The sequence below is a fragment of the Aegilops tauschii genome, chromosome 3, assembly GCF_002575655.3.
Source record: "Aegilops tauschii subsp. strangulata cultivar AL8/78 chromosome 3, Aet v6.0, whole genome shotgun sequence".
NCBI lineage: Eukaryota > Viridiplantae > Streptophyta > Magnoliopsida > Poales > Poaceae > Aegilops > Aegilops tauschii.
The window spans coordinates 454,057,019-454,073,393 of record NC_053037.3 but is presented as its reverse complement, the minus strand read 5'-3'; the positions used below and the strand labels follow the sequence as shown (position 1 = coordinate 454,073,393).

The 16,375-nt window shown below is 43.7% G+C and overlaps 1 protein-coding gene across 1 annotated transcript; it reads right to left on the bottom strand.

Moving 5' to 3' along the window:
• Positions 1-12,261: 12,261 nt before the first annotated feature.
• LOC109769693 (E3 ubiquitin-protein ligase At3g02290) lies at positions 12,262-15,075 on the bottom strand. The gene is made up of 5 exons (XM_020328421.4): positions 14,723-15,075; positions 14,151-14,515; positions 13,179-13,551; positions 12,672-12,781; positions 12,262-12,550 (listed from the first exon to the last, which is right to left on the bottom strand). The coding sequence occupies exons 2-5, from the start codon at positions 14,286-14,288 to the stop codon at positions 12,524-12,526; spliced, it is 648 nt and encodes a 215-aa protein (XP_020184010.1). The 5' UTR covers positions 14,289-14,515; positions 14,723-15,075; the 3' UTR covers positions 12,262-12,523.
• Positions 15,076-16,375: the final 1,300 nt, after the last annotated feature.

Below are 16,375 nucleotides of genomic sequence, written 5' to 3'. Positions count from 1 at the left end.
ACGTCACTGTGATCAATCCACGCAAGGAGGTCGTGACAACGCCTCCACATGTGCCACGTGGCTTCATGAACTGTAAGAGAGACACTGTGTAGCATGCCATTGGTATTCTAATTTACGTGTTTTGCACATACTCGAAGTACTAGTAAGGTACACGTGCATTGCACGCATCAGATTTTGCAACCAAATTATGAATACATACCACACTATAGCATGTAAGCTCTGAGTCATATATGCCTGATGTAGCCCATCGTTTAATTCTTATAGTTCATCTCATTCAAAATCAATTAGTTTTTATAAAAAAGCTAAGAACGCGGGAACAGGAAAAACATGGGATTATAGTGGAATGTCGTCTTGAATCCTACAGGATTGTACGAGTGTTTGATTGTGCATAGAAAAAACGCAGAATTCTTTCAAAGAGGTTTGAGTGGATGGGATGTTTCCTATGAAATCTAGTGCAAATGAATCATATGAAAAAATTCCTATGGTTTACAATCCTACGAATCAAACAACCAAGATAGGAAAAATTCCTAATGATTAGAATCCTCCAAAATTCCTTTGAGAATCCTTTGAACCAAAGAAGCCCTTAATCTATTTTATGATTCATGGAATTGTGCGTTGTAAAGCATACAGTAAAAACAATTAATGGCAATTCAACTAGAAAAAAAGTTTGGGCAGTTATGATACGGAAGATTCTAGAACAAAAGAGAACCACTGTTGTTTTGAGGTTTGTGCATTATGCTTAAGTTCAACCATGGAGTCTGCTAGATTGTACATGTGGCAAAATCCGGTGGGGGTCTAGAAGATGGTGCGAGGGGCCGAGTGGAGGGAGACTATGAAGGAATGCACAAGTGCGAGATTGATATTTAGAGAGAGGGGGCGAACACGTGCGCTGTTGCGCGTTGTGGCGGAGCCATGAAAAATAAATGAGCTAGGGGGCCAAGCATTGCTAATCCTTTACGAGGAGGGTCAATTCATGAACTTAAACCATTTTTAGCAGCAATTGTCTAATGATCACATTCATATTAGCCTCGATATATAGTGATGTTAGGGGGGAGGGGCAGGGCCCTTACTGCCCCCTGTCTTCGCCATTGTGCACGCGTCTGAGAGATGAAGCGGAAGGCATGGATGATGAGAGGGGGATGTTGGATATATAATTAATGTGGGTGTATTAGCTATATATGTTAATCCTATATAGAGAGGTATAGATTGATCGATGTGGACGTGGGAAAGAGGGTGAGACCTCACTGGATATATCGATTGATCGGTTTGTGTGGAAAACTATGAAATACCTAGCTATATACACACATACATAGAGGAACGTCGATCATTGTGCATGCACGCGTGAGAGATAAAGAATGCCCGATATGATGGAGAGGGGGATGTGTGTGGGTGTGTGCCTTCATGGGTGACCGACTTGAAGAAAAAGATTGTATGCGTGCGATGGATAATGCCGCCTGGTAGTGTGTGTGCATGCATGCACGAGAGAAATTTAGTGGTACAATTATAAAGAGAAGACTACTGTGTGGGTGTAAAAGAATAGGTGAGGTCATAATCAATGTAAAGTTGAATTCAAATATTTGAATAAGAGATCCTGATGTTTGAAACCCATGCATGCATGAATATAACGGAGATCTGCGCGGTGTGGTTTGGAAACGAGCATGTTATAATGTATACACATTGAACAAGGTCAGACTGATTTAAATTTGAGATACCGATGGCAGACATCATTTGGCCACGTCGCATCCGTGCATGGACACACTATTCTAATTGGAGATGATGGGCGGCTTTCGCATCACATATCTATATCTATACCCCTATATATATTTTATTTTTTATTTTTTATATTGTGTGCAGGTAACTTTAACTTTGAAAGATGGTCGTTGGATGAGCCGAATCCGATGGTCCAAAGATGACAAATTTGAGCACTACTAGCCGTTGCATATCATCTAGATTCCACAAGATTTCGCCACATGTATAATCTAGAAGACTCCATGGTTGAACATAAGCATAATGCACAAACATCAAAACACAAGCACTTCTTATTTGTTCTAGATCTTACGTATCAGAATTGCCCAAATGTTTTTCTACATGATTTTCCATTATTTGTTTTTACTTTATGTCTTACGACGCACAATTCCATGAATCTTAAAATAGATTAGCTTTCTTATAAAAACTAGATGATTTTGAATGAAATGAACTATAAGAATTAAACGAACATCTACATCATGCATATATGACTCAAAGCTTGCATGCTATAATGTGGTATTTATTCATAATTTGGTTGCCAAATATCATGCGTGCAATGCACGTGTACCTTACTCTAGTCTAAATGGTGTTTGTGTGTGTGTGTTGTGCGTGTTGAGGTGCAAATTGTCTTTCTTTTTTGGGTACACGTTAAGCTTGTTCTTCCGAAATTTCAAGTCGCGCCTTGTTATGCCGAAAATTCAAGCTAGCGTCTATGTCTATCGTGCTGCGAAACTCCCGCCTCTTCAACCCGCACCTTGTTAGCCCGAAATATTTAAGATATATCTTTGTCTCGTTGTGCTCCAACAACTCCCTCCATCTCAACCCGTGCCTTGCTATTCCGAAATTACAACGCGCGCGAAAACTCCCACCTCCTGTGAAATCCCGACACGCGAAATGCCCGTGGTACCCCTGAACCGAAAGAACCGCCTCAAATCGGTGGGGGTACTTTCGTAACTTACCCCACATTTCGGACAAACGCGTCTCTAAGCCATGGTTCCCCACTGCCATTCCATCCGCCCACCCATTCGTACACCGAGGCCGCGAAAACCCGCGACGAAACCCCACACCCTGCTCCGTCCGCCACCCAGCCGGAGCCTCTTCCCCGACGACGTCGTCCACAGCAACACCTCAATGTCCCTCATCCACTGTACCGGATGAGGATCCGTCGTCGATCTCATCGTCCCCCCGGTTCAGCCACCCCGTCCTCCACCCCCAAGGAGCTGCCCCGACGTTCCCCTCGTCTTTCGCACCACCTCCATTCCCACACCGCCGTCTTCACCTGCACCAACGAAAGAGCATCATCATCACCGTTTCCTCGGATGAAGCTACGGCCTAATCGGCGCCACCAAAGAGGTTGTACACTAATCGCCGCATTTTCTTCTTGATTCGATCTCACGGTGCTGCCGGCGCTCGGTCCGGAGCCGACATGGCGCGACTCCATCCACGGCGGCGTCGCCGGCCACTTCCTCCACGGCGTCGCTCCCTCGGCGGCGACGTCCACATCAGTAGGAGCTGCTGCTGCTTTAGCTCTCGCTCGCGCTGCTGCTCTGCTCTTGCTCTCGGTCCCCTACCTGGTGTGCTCTTGCTATTGCTCTTGCTCGCGCTGCTGCTCTCGCTCTTGCTCTTGCTTGCGATGCTGCTCCGATTTAGCTACACTTTAGTCGACTGAATCGACTTTTGGGTCAGTCAATTTTCAGGGGGTGGGGGGGCTCGCCGGGGTGAAGGAAGAACCAGCCGTGGCGGGGAGGAGGGCTTTCCAGAGAGGTACCCCACTATCTATCTTAGGGTTCAGGATGGGGGCGGTGGCGTGGGGATCGCCGGAGAAAAAGCTCGGCACGGGGGGACCTAGAGGGATGGCCGGGGCGGCGGTGGGGAGTGTTTTCGGGGCGGGCGGGGCGGCGCACCGCCGGCCGTAGGCGGCGGGGGGCTGCTGTTTGCTCGGTGGTGGCTGGCGGCTCAGGGGGGTGGAGGTTGAACATGAACCGCAAGCCCTTGATTTCGTATCCAACGGCTGCAAAATCGACTGACCAGAGATGAAAAAGTCAGTCGACCGACTGTAGCCTCACCTTCCTAGTGCGCTCAGTTTCGACAGCAAAATTCAGTTTCGACAGCAAAATTCAGTTTCGACAGTTAAGTTCAGTTTCGACAGTTAAGTTCAGTTTCGGCCGTTAAATTCAGTTTCGACAGTTAAGTTCAGAGATGAGCGGCTGATGTATTTTACATCTAGCACTTTGTGGTTATGTATTTTACGTCATGTATTGGAGATGCTATTAGAATTCCACTCAGGTTAACGTTGTTCGTTGTCTCTCTTGTCCTGCTTCAGCCTCAGCGTCGTACAACTCAACGGAGCTGCTCCAATGAGGAAACCCTCCATCACAGCGGAGCAGTAACTCGGGCTCCATCTCCAGACGCCTAAGATCTTCTTCCCCTCCTCCGACAGCCAAGTCAGCCGGAGCATCCTCACCGGCCAACCCAATCACGCTGAGATCGACATGGCTTCGCCAAAGAGGTTGTACACTTGTTGCATCTCTTTTTTACTCTACATGTTATATATATTGTCCACTGAGCACTCGTAGTAACGGGAAATACGATTATTTTATCCTACTATATGACAAGCAGTGAGGTACCAGGCAACTTAGCTATCCGTGATGGACTCTCTTGAACGCCATCATTATTTATCTCTGCGCGTTTGAGCTGTGCATTTGTCGATGGGCCTGGGAGTTGAGCTAGTATGGCAGTGGCCTGGATCCAAAGTAATAGAAGTAGCACAAAAACATTTTTTTAGTGTAGGATTTTCCTTGCTCAAGCCTGCCTACTAGAATCGCCAGTGCTTGAAAGGAAAAGTGAATGAAAAACATCGGAATTGGAAAGTTTCCTATGGTACTACTTTTCATGAATTTGGTGCAAAGGAATGGAGCAAAGGAAAACTGTAGGATTTGTTCCTTTAGTGTCTCCTTGAAAGAAAAACCGTAGGAATTCTAATTTCCACTTCTCCTCCTTTTCATATTCCTATTCATCAAGCACAAGACTAAGAGATAGTAGCATAATAGCATTATAACCGTACATTTTCTTGTGGTTTGACTTAATCTCACCATGCTTTTTTGCATCCTGTGATCTTCCAATTGTTGTGAATCAAACACCCAGATTGGCAGAAATCATGTGTTTTTAAATTCTCTGTTTTGCACGTGCATTCCTATCCTATTCCTGTCTATTTCCTATCCCTGCATTGTTAGAATCCTCATATTCAAACAAGCCCTTACTCAATTACTTCTGTTACAGATATGTGTCAAAGAAAACCTTGTGTGGTTTGTCCTGCTCCTGCGGCGCTGTGTTCCACCCTAGCTCAGCTGCTCCAACGACGGAAGGGTTCACCACAGCAGGGATCCGCTCTCCAGACTGTCTTTCGCCGCCTCAGATCTTCTTCCCCGCCGCCGGCAGCCACGGCAACTGCATTACCATCATCAACTGAGCAGATGACCTTGAGGACTACACGGGTCCGCAAGAGAGGTCGCACTCTTCCGTGTCTTCTTACGTTATGCGTCGCTTAATATGATGACATGCTACATTATCGTCGTGTTCACCTATTAGACTCCGAGTCAGGTCCAAACTAATGCTGAAACTTGAGTTTTTAAATGGTTGTGGGGTACATATTGGGGCAGCAATCAGTACTATCTGTCTACTATCTGGTTAATCTCCGGTGTCTACTATGAGTTTCATGTTAGGTGCAAACAAACATTAAAGGAGCCATTATCTGTATTTTTTAACTAAAGCTATTATCTGCCTACTATCATTGGTTTCGGGTCTATCCACAGTTTGCTACCATCACTCTGGATTTGTGCATGCACTCCTTACATAATCTCACTATGTTTTATTCCTATGCATGCCAGTTATTGTACACAATGGAACTGATCATGTAGAGCAAAAGAGACGAGCCTTGCATGGCAATAAAATTTCATGCAGACGTCGTTCCATGGTGGGCGCAAAGGCAGCCCCCCTCCACCCATTTCGGATCGTAATCAAGAGGAAGATAACTGTTCTGAGGGGGGTTCAGAAGGAGAAGACCACTCCTATTTACCCCATGAGGTCTTCGCTCTAACTTGGCATGCTGATGTTGGTAATATCATGCATATGGTGCCTTGCATTGCTTACTGTATACATTAAAGATGTCATCTGCTTAGTTTAGACATGCTTTGTGTCAATGCCATCTGTTTAGTTTCTTTATCGTATATGTGAATCATGCAATGCCATCTTGTCTAGCCAGGCATCATATATGTGAATTTTGCAATGCCACCCTGGTTAGCCAGTCATCTTATATGTGAATTATATCATGCCATCATTTTTTTATTACGTGTTAAATTTGTCAACAATTTTAGTACATTCAATTACTCTTCCTGTGCATCAGCCATTCGGCACGGTCATGGAAAAATCTGGAGTGGAAACAAGGTCTTCAGAGCAGACAATGCTATCTGACGAAGCACATGTCTTGTTGGTTACCGATAGCTCCTCAGAGGAGGATTTAGAGACAGATGACCAGTCATATTCCCCCCCCCCCCCCCGAGGTGCATGCCCTAACTTGGCAGGGTTATGTTGCTCATATCATGCGTATGGTATCTTGCATTGCTATGTCATTTGCTTAGTTTAGACATGCTTTGTGTGAATGCCACATGTTTAGTGTCTAAGTACCATATATGTGAATTATGCAATGCCATCTTGTTGCAAGACATTATATATGTGAATTATGCAATGTTATCTTGTTGCAAGGCATTATGTATGTGAATTATGCAATGCCATGCTGTTTAGGCAAGCGTCATATATGTGAATTATATCATGTCGTCCTTTTTTTTGTATTTCTAATTGCTTTTGTCGACAATGTTCGTATATTCAACTGTTCTTCCTGTGCATCAGCCATTTGAATTGGTGATGGAGAAATCTGGAGTGAAAACAAGGTCTTCAGAGCAGACAATGCTACCTGCTGAAGCAGATATCTTGCTGGTTACAGATAGCTCTTCAGAGGAGGATTCAGAGGTAGATGACCAGTCCTATTATCCCCCTGAGGTGTATGCTCAAACTTGGCAGGGTTATATTACTCATATAATGCATATGTTGTATTGCAATGCTTAGTTTTTACATCATATACACAATATTGAATGCCATCTCCTTAGTTGACACATCATATATGCGATTGCCCTCTGCTCACTTCCTTAGTATATAAATCATATATTTGAATTATGTCATGCCATGATGTTTACATAGACAGCATGTATCTGAATTATGGCATGCCAACCCATTTTCTAAAGACATAATATAGTTATATCATCTCATCCTGTTTACATAGTCATCATATTTTAAATTATGTCATTCTATCCGTGAATTATATCATGCCATCATGTTTCCATCGACGGCATGTTTGTGATTTATGGCATGCCAACCACTTTAATAGACACATCGTATAGTTATATCATGTCATCCTGTTTACATAGTCATCAAATTTTGAAGTATGTCATTCTATCCTGTTTAGTTAGCCATCATACATGTGAAATTGTGTCATGCTATCCTGTTTAATTAGCCATCATATATGTGAAATTATGTCCTACTATTCTGTTTGCTTAGACAACATAAATGTGAATTATTTCATGCCCTGTTTTCTTCCCTACTATCCATTGCACCTGTCTATCTTACAATGTCTGTACATTCAATTACTTTTCTTGTTTATCAGCCATTTCAATTGGAGGGAGTGATGGCAGTATCTGTGGGAGTAAAAACACGGTCTTCAGAAAAGATCGTGCTACCTGTCGATGCAGATAGAACCACGGTTGTACTTGCCCAAGAACCAGCCCCACCACACACAACCCACACTCATGCAGATTGTACCCCTACCCAGTTGGACAGAGAACCAGCTACACCCCTTCTAACCCCAACCCCAGCAGATAGACACCCAGTTCCCGTTGACACAACACCGTCTCCACCACAGAGCACCCAAACATGAGCAGTTAGTAAGGCAACTGCAGTGCCCAAATCACGAGGACCACCACTCCGAACCCGAAGTCAACACTTAAAGCAGAAGAAGAATTGTTCTCAGGTCAGGTTCCGTAGCTATGGTTCATACTACTTTGCTCTTGCATCACTGTATTTTCTGATACCAACTAATTTCAAATTTGAAGGATGCAATTGAAACTCCAATGGCGCAACAGGTATGTTTTAAACCTGTTTCTTCAACGTGTTTGGTTGTTTGCTGTTGTAACTTGCTCTATGTTGATTTCAGTTTCAATTGAATAAACAGTTATGTTCTCATGCCATGCACATTACAAGTGTTGTTATTGCTGTGTAGTTTCCCACACTTATATTCTGTCTATGCTGCTTTGTCTTAAATAGATATGATTCGAACTATATCTATCTTGATTTGGCAACATAAACTAGAATGATATAGACCATACAGTGACCATACTACATAGATATATGTTTGTTTCATGCTGTTATCCTGTCCACCTTACTACTGAACTAGTTTACCAAAATGAGTTTCATATACTACATTGTAAACCTGAGATGTGTTTGTTTGTTTCTCTTTTAGAACGCGGATAAAATATTGGAGAAGAGTACCCTGTTATGCAATGGTAAAGGAAGTAATGCAGATAAGGTTCAAGATAGTGAGACATCCCTGTTGGTCTCCAAGAAAGCTGATAAAAACTATATTGAAGACACTGAGACAACCCCAAAGTCCCGTCTTGATGTAGTGTTCGAGTTACTGGCTACCACTGCTGGCACCAGCTCTTCGAACTCGTTGCCTGAATCAGTTCAGCTTCTTGAGTCTCAACTTCAAGTTGAAAGACATCGATCAGATGTTATGCGACAGGAAGCCGAAGGACTGAGGAAGTCCCTGCAGAATTCAGATGCATACTTTCTGGTGCAACAGCAAGCGCTGGAGGACTTAAGCGCCAAACGAGAGAAAGTTAATAAGCTTGCTAAGCATCTTGCCAGCATTATGGGTACCCAGGATATTGTTTCTTGAGCTCTTCGGAAGTGGTTTCAGTTCTGGACTTGTTTTGCTGCGGCGTTTATATGCTGCTGTGTTCCCTATATTTGCACTAGTGGCGAACTTTGATGCCCAGTGGATGTAATATGTGTAATAGCCGTGATAGCCTAGTGTAAGTTGCTTGCTTATTTATTTCCTTGGTGTCTTCATTATTTGTTTGCTTGTAGTCAGTGCAGTTCTTTTTCTGCGGTTTGCTAGTGGCTGCAATAACCTATTTTTTAAAACTAGGCCACAATAACCATGGGCTAATATTTACTGTAGTGACACTGGGCCTCCTACGGGCCGTAGAAACAGTGGGCCTTCTAGGGGCCGTAGAAACAGTGGGCCTTCTACGGGCCGTAGAAACAATGGGCCTTCTACGGGCCGTATCATCAATGGGCCTTATATGGGCCGTATGATCGATTGGCCAAACATGGGCCAAACAGACCGCATTCTGGCCGTAAACGGGCTAGAGTTGGAATCGTCCGTTCATGAGCCGACCATAACGGGCCATCGTTAATAGGTCGTATTTGATGACGCTATGAAAACGGCCCAACGTATTAACGGACCACAAACGGGCCGACTGTAACCACGGGCTGAATTTGGCCCACAAGCAGAAAATGACAGTAACGGGCCGTAAGTAAACGAATGCTGGAAAATAGCCAAGAATAAATGGGCCCTGAGAAGGCCGAAAGATAACATGCGCTGGAAACGGCCCAATGGAATAACGGGCCGTTAATGGGTATAAAGTGATACACTGTTCTTTACGGGTCAGTTTCACCACGGGCCGTTAATGGGTGTAAAGTGATACACTGTTCATTACGGGCCAGTTTCACCACGGGTCGTTAATAGGCCAAGAGTTACATAGGGCCTCATATGGGCCGAAAGACGTCATGGGCCATACATGGGCCAGAAGTGAAAACGGGCTGGAATCATATTGGATGGCCCAGATGACGCTACTGGGCCTTATTCGAATAGGGCGTAACGGGCCTTGGGTTAGCGGGCTGTAAATGGGCTATATGCGAACAGGTCGTTAACAGGCTTTCCATGGGGCCGGCCCGCCACCTTTTGACCAAGTCAAACGGGTCGGCCTTTTCACAGGAATGGGCCTTTGTTGGGCCGTGCCACGTGTCGACGTATCATAGGCGCCTTCTGTCCAATGAGTGGATGACATCTGTCCCAGCGATGAGCCGACACGTGTTTCCTCCAGCCAATGATGATTTTACACGTGGAAAATCCCCATTGGTCGGGGCTGTTAACGGGTTATCGGATCCAAAACCCGACCCGATAGCTTAACGGCGTTCCGTTACGGTGGATGCCACGTGTCGGTCACCCTTGACGAAAGCACTTCTGTGACGCGCGATTTATCATCATGGAAGTGGACACTTCCGTGATGATAATTTTGGTAATGTCATGGAACACTTCTACGACAGCACAGGTATGACTATCTTAATTCTGTCATAAATTTATCATGGATGTACATGCATGACAAAAAACGCGACCTACTGTGACAAACACGTATCATCACGGAAGTGTATTTTTTTGTAGTGGGTATTCTAAGTTTTCCTATCAACGAGCCCGACCCCCAGCTTATGTAACATACCAAGGTTCATAGGGTTACATATCCTTGTCGGCTACGTCGATGGAAATAGAGTCCTCCACGGTTCCATTATCTTCATATTGTACGCCAAGTCTTCCGGAGTCTTTGTAATTCGACAGAGGCCGACCAATGTGGCTCACGACGGAACTGACCTAGGGGTCCTCAGCCCAGTCCACCAGGCCGAGAACCGACGTGGTGAAAGACATAGACCCCTCAGCCGGGACACCATTATGTAGGATAGAGAAAGTTGTGGACCGACTATTCTCTAGTTGTATCCTAGGCCATGTAAGGCTCACTTAAACTAAAATACAAACCCAAGTACAATTCTCCATGCAACAACAAAATAGGAGCAATTAATTGGGGGTCACCCCTTCACGGGTGTCCCAATGGACACATGTCACGCGCTGGGCGCTTCTCGCACCGTGATAGTATTATTCAGTTTTTTTCTTAGGTTTCATCTTTCTTTCAGTATTTTGATAAAAAAATCCGTCCTTAGAAGATTTTTTTTTGTTTCTTCATTTTTTGTATGACAGAAGTGTAAAAGGCACATTCGTGTGAACCAGGGTTGTGCTTCCGTGTGTGAAAGTACAACAGTGTTTAAAAAAAAGTGAAGCACGAGTATTAAGCATAATTGTAGGATCCTGATAAGCCCTGAACGTTCGCATGTTGCCCATGACAAATCAAATGTTTTTTATGATAAATATAGTTGATGCGGGGATAACAAGTTTGGTTGGTAACCATGGCAATTTCACCCGCGATTTGTTTTTGATAGAAAATTGTCATGCGTGCCAACTAAAATTGACATCCTCGCGTCAACTAAAGTTGTCATAAAAAACATTTGATTGCCATTGGCAAAATCCAAGCGTTCGGGATTTACCTTTTCGTAGTTGTAAGCACAGTTTGCTTCTCTTGAAAGTGAAACACGGTTGTGCTTCTCTAAAAAGATAAAGCACACGTGTCGTTCTACGTGAAGCATAGTTGTGCTTCTGCGTGAAAACACAACTATCAACTATGTTTTTGCCTCATGTATATTTTTTGTTTTCATTTTTTATGGTTCTGGTTTATCGCTTGGTTTTCAGCTTTTTTTGGTCTCCACTTTTGTATTTCTGATTTTTTTATGGTTCCTGGTTTTTTAATTTCCATTTTTTCGATCTTTGTTTTTTGTTTATGTATTTTCTATTTCCAGTTTTTTCTATCTTCGGTTCTTTTATTTTGGTTTTTCGTGTGAAGCACACATGTGCTACTCATGTGAAAAAGCGACCGTGCGTCCCAAAAAAAGTGAAGCACACCTTAGTATAGTTTGAAGCACATTTTAGTCAGTTTTGAAGCATGGATTAGTACAGCTTGGAGCATAGATTTTGCAGAAAACTGTTCATCGAAACCTATCAAAGTGGATCGAGTTTTGAAAACCTAGGCGCGAGAAACACAAAGGTGAAAGCGGTTCATAATTTGGACAAGCGGTACGAGTGATAAATCATTTTGAAACAAACGAATCCAAGAAGAAGAAAAAAAAAGACACAAACAGAAAACCTCACATCCTTAAGCGCTTGGTGAGAAAACACACCAAAACTCCGTGGTTGCGATAAGTGGTGCACATGCCCACTTGTCACCACCAGAGGAGGTGGTATTGACCTTTGCAAGGGGTATCCCCTAATTAATTAGTGATTTCAAGTCTGAGAAACCTCAATTTTGTTTCTACTTGTTAAATCATGTTCAATTTGAACTTTCTAAACTTGTGATAGATCATGTACTGCTCATTCAATAATAACGATACATTAGGGGTGAGCATACGCTGCATCTTGATTCTAGAACTACATGGTTCTAGATGGAAACTATTGAAATGATGTCAAAATAGCTATTGGCAAAGAAGTGGATGTAACTTGTGAGGTTTCCAGAGTATTATACTTGAGCATGTCAAGCCAATGCGATCACCCACCGTTCACCAAAGTAACATCAGTTTGAAAAATGCCAGGTGTGCATTGGCAGAAATCATCAAATTCGTGGAGAAAAGAGAAACATGAACTGCTCTAGAAGGAAAAGCCGAATCTTCGCACCGCTAGAGGTTTCAGCAAACAATCTAGCGACATGATTTCACCGATGCTATGTACACAACCTAAGCAATTCAGTCCTGGGTCTTCAGCATGTGTAAAGAATTGCAGCCAGCATGGTTATTGGTCCACTTTAAACAACATTACCTACAATGGAGCAGTTCAGCAGTCAAAATGTTTGACATGATTTTTGCCAGATTAGATCAAATACCAACTAATGCTTCCCTTCTCAGGTGAAAAAAAGGGGGTTTACGTATAAGTTTAATACCTTGGCACAGACCGCACAAGATTGACTTCTTTCCATCCACTCGTAAATGCAACTAAGATGGAAATTATGGTTGCACTGAAGCACTATCTTTGGATTCTCGTAATCATACTCTGTAAATAAGAAACAATCAGAAGACAAGAAGAGCAAACAACTGTGCACAAAGTACAAGGATATAAATTCAGAGTTATGGGATGCTACATTTGTTTTCCTTTACCATTGCCAGAGTAGATGTATTCACGTGGCAGCAATTTGATAAAATGGTAACAAACCAGCTATCAATGAGAACTGATTAATTAAGACATATATTCATTAACAATAATGATTAAAATGAACAAATACGTATATTTTTGCAACTGACACAAGAATGTTTCAGATGCTCTCTTTCTCGTGTACTTTATATGATATATGCGAAGAAGTGTAAATTGTAAATCCCCCTGAGCGAAAATACAAGATGCTGCAATTCTGAATAGTGAAGGAGTTGTAAAACAGGTAATTGTTTTCACTGACCTTCTAGGCATATTGGACAGTCATCCTCAGAATCAGAAGGAACACAGACTTGAGCTCCCCCGATTTTTTTACCTCCCGACTGATCTTTCAGGGACGGTCCATCAGCCTTCTGATCGGCACAAGTTGATCTGGTATCAGCATCATTGTTTTCTTCAAGTAGTTTAGATTTCTGGGATTGCGTTGAAGCCTTGTCATGTCCTGCCACCAGCGGGTGGCGCTCCGTTTGATGTCTGAATTGAGGATCATCATAAGGCAAAGGCCTAGGTGGGCAGCGGAAGGTGTTCATTGAATCATCCTGCCGTGAACCCGCAGGAGGAACCCTTCCCTGAACAGGCGCAACCCGTGTATTCGCTCGTTGACGAGCAGGAGCGCCCTGTGGGTGAATAAAACATTTAGATGATACTAGTGCATAGCAGCTGACTGAAACAGAAGGTCCAGACAGAACATGGAATTATTATGGACAAATGTGGCACCATTAATTATACCAAACTGTTTACTACTGTAATAATTTTCAAGCTACACGGACAGACCATTTGTAGTTGGGTGTTAGTATCTTACTTATAGAGTACCGAGTTGTCCAGTTCCAACTTCTGAGAATAGCACCTCTGGACTGACTGTCAAACAAGTCTCAGGGTAATAAAACTGGATAGGCTCCATGCAAACTACTAATATCCGTTCATGGTTTATCTACTACTACTAATTTACAGTTAGCCGATACAAGTTACGCAATTAAATGAACACAATAATGAACATCCGCTATTCTGAGATCACGGCAATGCGATCCTGGGGCATGACTAGCGCATGCGAGGATCACGAACACGGAAAATCCACCCACCATCTGCCACTCCGCAACACGATTTCCGTGCATTTCACCAACACCATGACTAAATCCATCACATGTCTATATCACCGCAACTCCACCAAATATCTCCAGACAAGACGGGCAAAACAAACAGATAGGTAGAAACATACCGAGTTGTGATTGTTGCTGTTGTTGTTGTCGTTGTTGCGATCGTTGTTCAGGAAAGGCCATGGCAGGCAGCAGCAGCCAGGCGCGTCGTCGCCGGGGCCGGGGCCGCGGCCGCGTAAGCAGCACATGATGGCCCCCATCTGACTGAACCCCTCCCCTGCAAACCAAACGGAGGAGCCAGCAGTACCGGCCTTCTAGTTCCCACCTGTCCTCGGACTCCCCCTCTCGCTGCCCGGCCGCCGCACCGGCACACCGACGGACGGAAGGAAGGAAAAAAGCCGATCGGTGGCAATTTATCCAAGTGATGGAATCCGATCCCGCCGCCGCTTTGAATCCGGGCAGGTTCCTTTACTCTTCGCCGCTGGACCTGCGAGACAACCCAAAGTTACGCCGGAAATTTAGGCTCTACGCCGCCGATGAGAGAATCAATAATAATCGAAAAACAGAGTCACATCTTTGGCGACGACGGCGAGGATGCGGCGCCTGTTAAATTCTGCTACCGCTGCCGCTACTCAAGATGGAGTCGGAATTTCCTTTTTACTGCGAGTTCGTGAAGGAGAAAGAAAAAGCGGACCTTTGGGGACGGGCGGGCGGAGCTGCTAAACCCCGACGCAGATTGACGGCGGTGGGTTCAAGTAGTGGTGGTGGTACGGGCAGTGGTAACTGAACTCGGAAGAATCGGGGGAGGATTGCGGTTGGAGATGGAGGCGGATTGGAGAGCGGGCGAGCGGCGGCGGCTAGGAGATTGGAGCTGGCACGCAAGGCATTGCGATCGGTTTGCTGTTGCGCCGAACGCACGAGCGGAGCGGCGGAAAGAGAGAGATAGAATAAAAATCTCTGGGAAATAAAGCTTAGAATCCTATTGGTGGATTTTGTTACGAGATTAGCGCTGCCGGCTGGTAAGTGGGGTTGGAAGCTGACTAGTATGATTTTTCCCTGGCGGACCACCCTTCGCTGCCTTTTGCAAGCCCCCCTGCTTTTTATCTCTGGATACTCTGCTTTTCTTCGTGAAAGATTTCGTCCCCGTCTAATGGTGTACTCTTACATGGACTTACGGTGGATAGTAAATCTACAGGATTCTTTTGTGTGTGTAATTAAGATGTGTTGCCACGACATTTTTCATATATTTTTTGTTGCCATGGCAAGTAGAATATCATATTGGGCTCCCCGCAAAAAAAAAAAGAATATCATGTTGGGCATACTGACTTGATAATGACTTTTTCTGCGGGGATAAAAGAGTTTTATTTCAATATAATAGAGTTACAATTAAGAGGCAAGAATTTCAGTACACGAGGACCCTCTGTGGAGCCACACCGTTGTGCTACGTTCAGCACGGCTATATCTTGCCAGACAATCTGCAACTCTATTCTGACTACTATGAAGCTTTTGCAGAATAAACTCCCGGTTCTCTCTGAGGGAATTAATCTCCAAAACTAGATGACCGTGTATATGGAGACCGAAGTAGTGAATCACCACTGAAAATCGACAATGCCATGGACGAATCCGACTGCGCGACAACATGAAGCTCGATATGTTGCAGGGCTAGGGCCATGCCCTGCATTAGTGCATGTATCTCTGCTTCCAGTGTGTCATTGCAGTGGAATAGATATATGTAATAATGACTTTTGCTATGGCAACTTAAATCATATTGCCGTGCTTAATTGAGATGTGTTTTGCCATGGCATTTTTCAATTTTGTTTTGTCATGTCATTTATTATCTTCGTCTCAAATTATTTGCTTAAAATTTTCTAAATATGGATGTATCTCTAACACAAATACATGTCTAGATACATCGTTTCTTCACAAAACTAAAGACAAGTAATTCAAGATGGAGGGAGTACTGTTTCGCACCCTGATGGCAACTCCGATAAACCATATTTCAAAATTACGCCCTCCGATCCATATTACTTGTCTTAGATTTATCTACTACGGAAGTATGTATCTTAGATTTATCTTGATACGGATGTATGTAGACAAATAAAATGTAACGGAGGGAGTAAATTGCTAGGACCATGGAAACTTTTTGTGTTTCTTCTCTTTTTGTGTGCCATGTGTTTTTTTGTAGTTGTTTCCAAATGATGGTTGCATTCTTTTTCCAAAAAAAATACATGTTGTTTTACAATAAAGAACCATAAAGTTGCCATGGTGACCACCTTTTTACATTTATTTTGTAAATTTCGCATCTAACTAGTACAAAAAATTGTATTTTCACATGGATTTTTTGGTA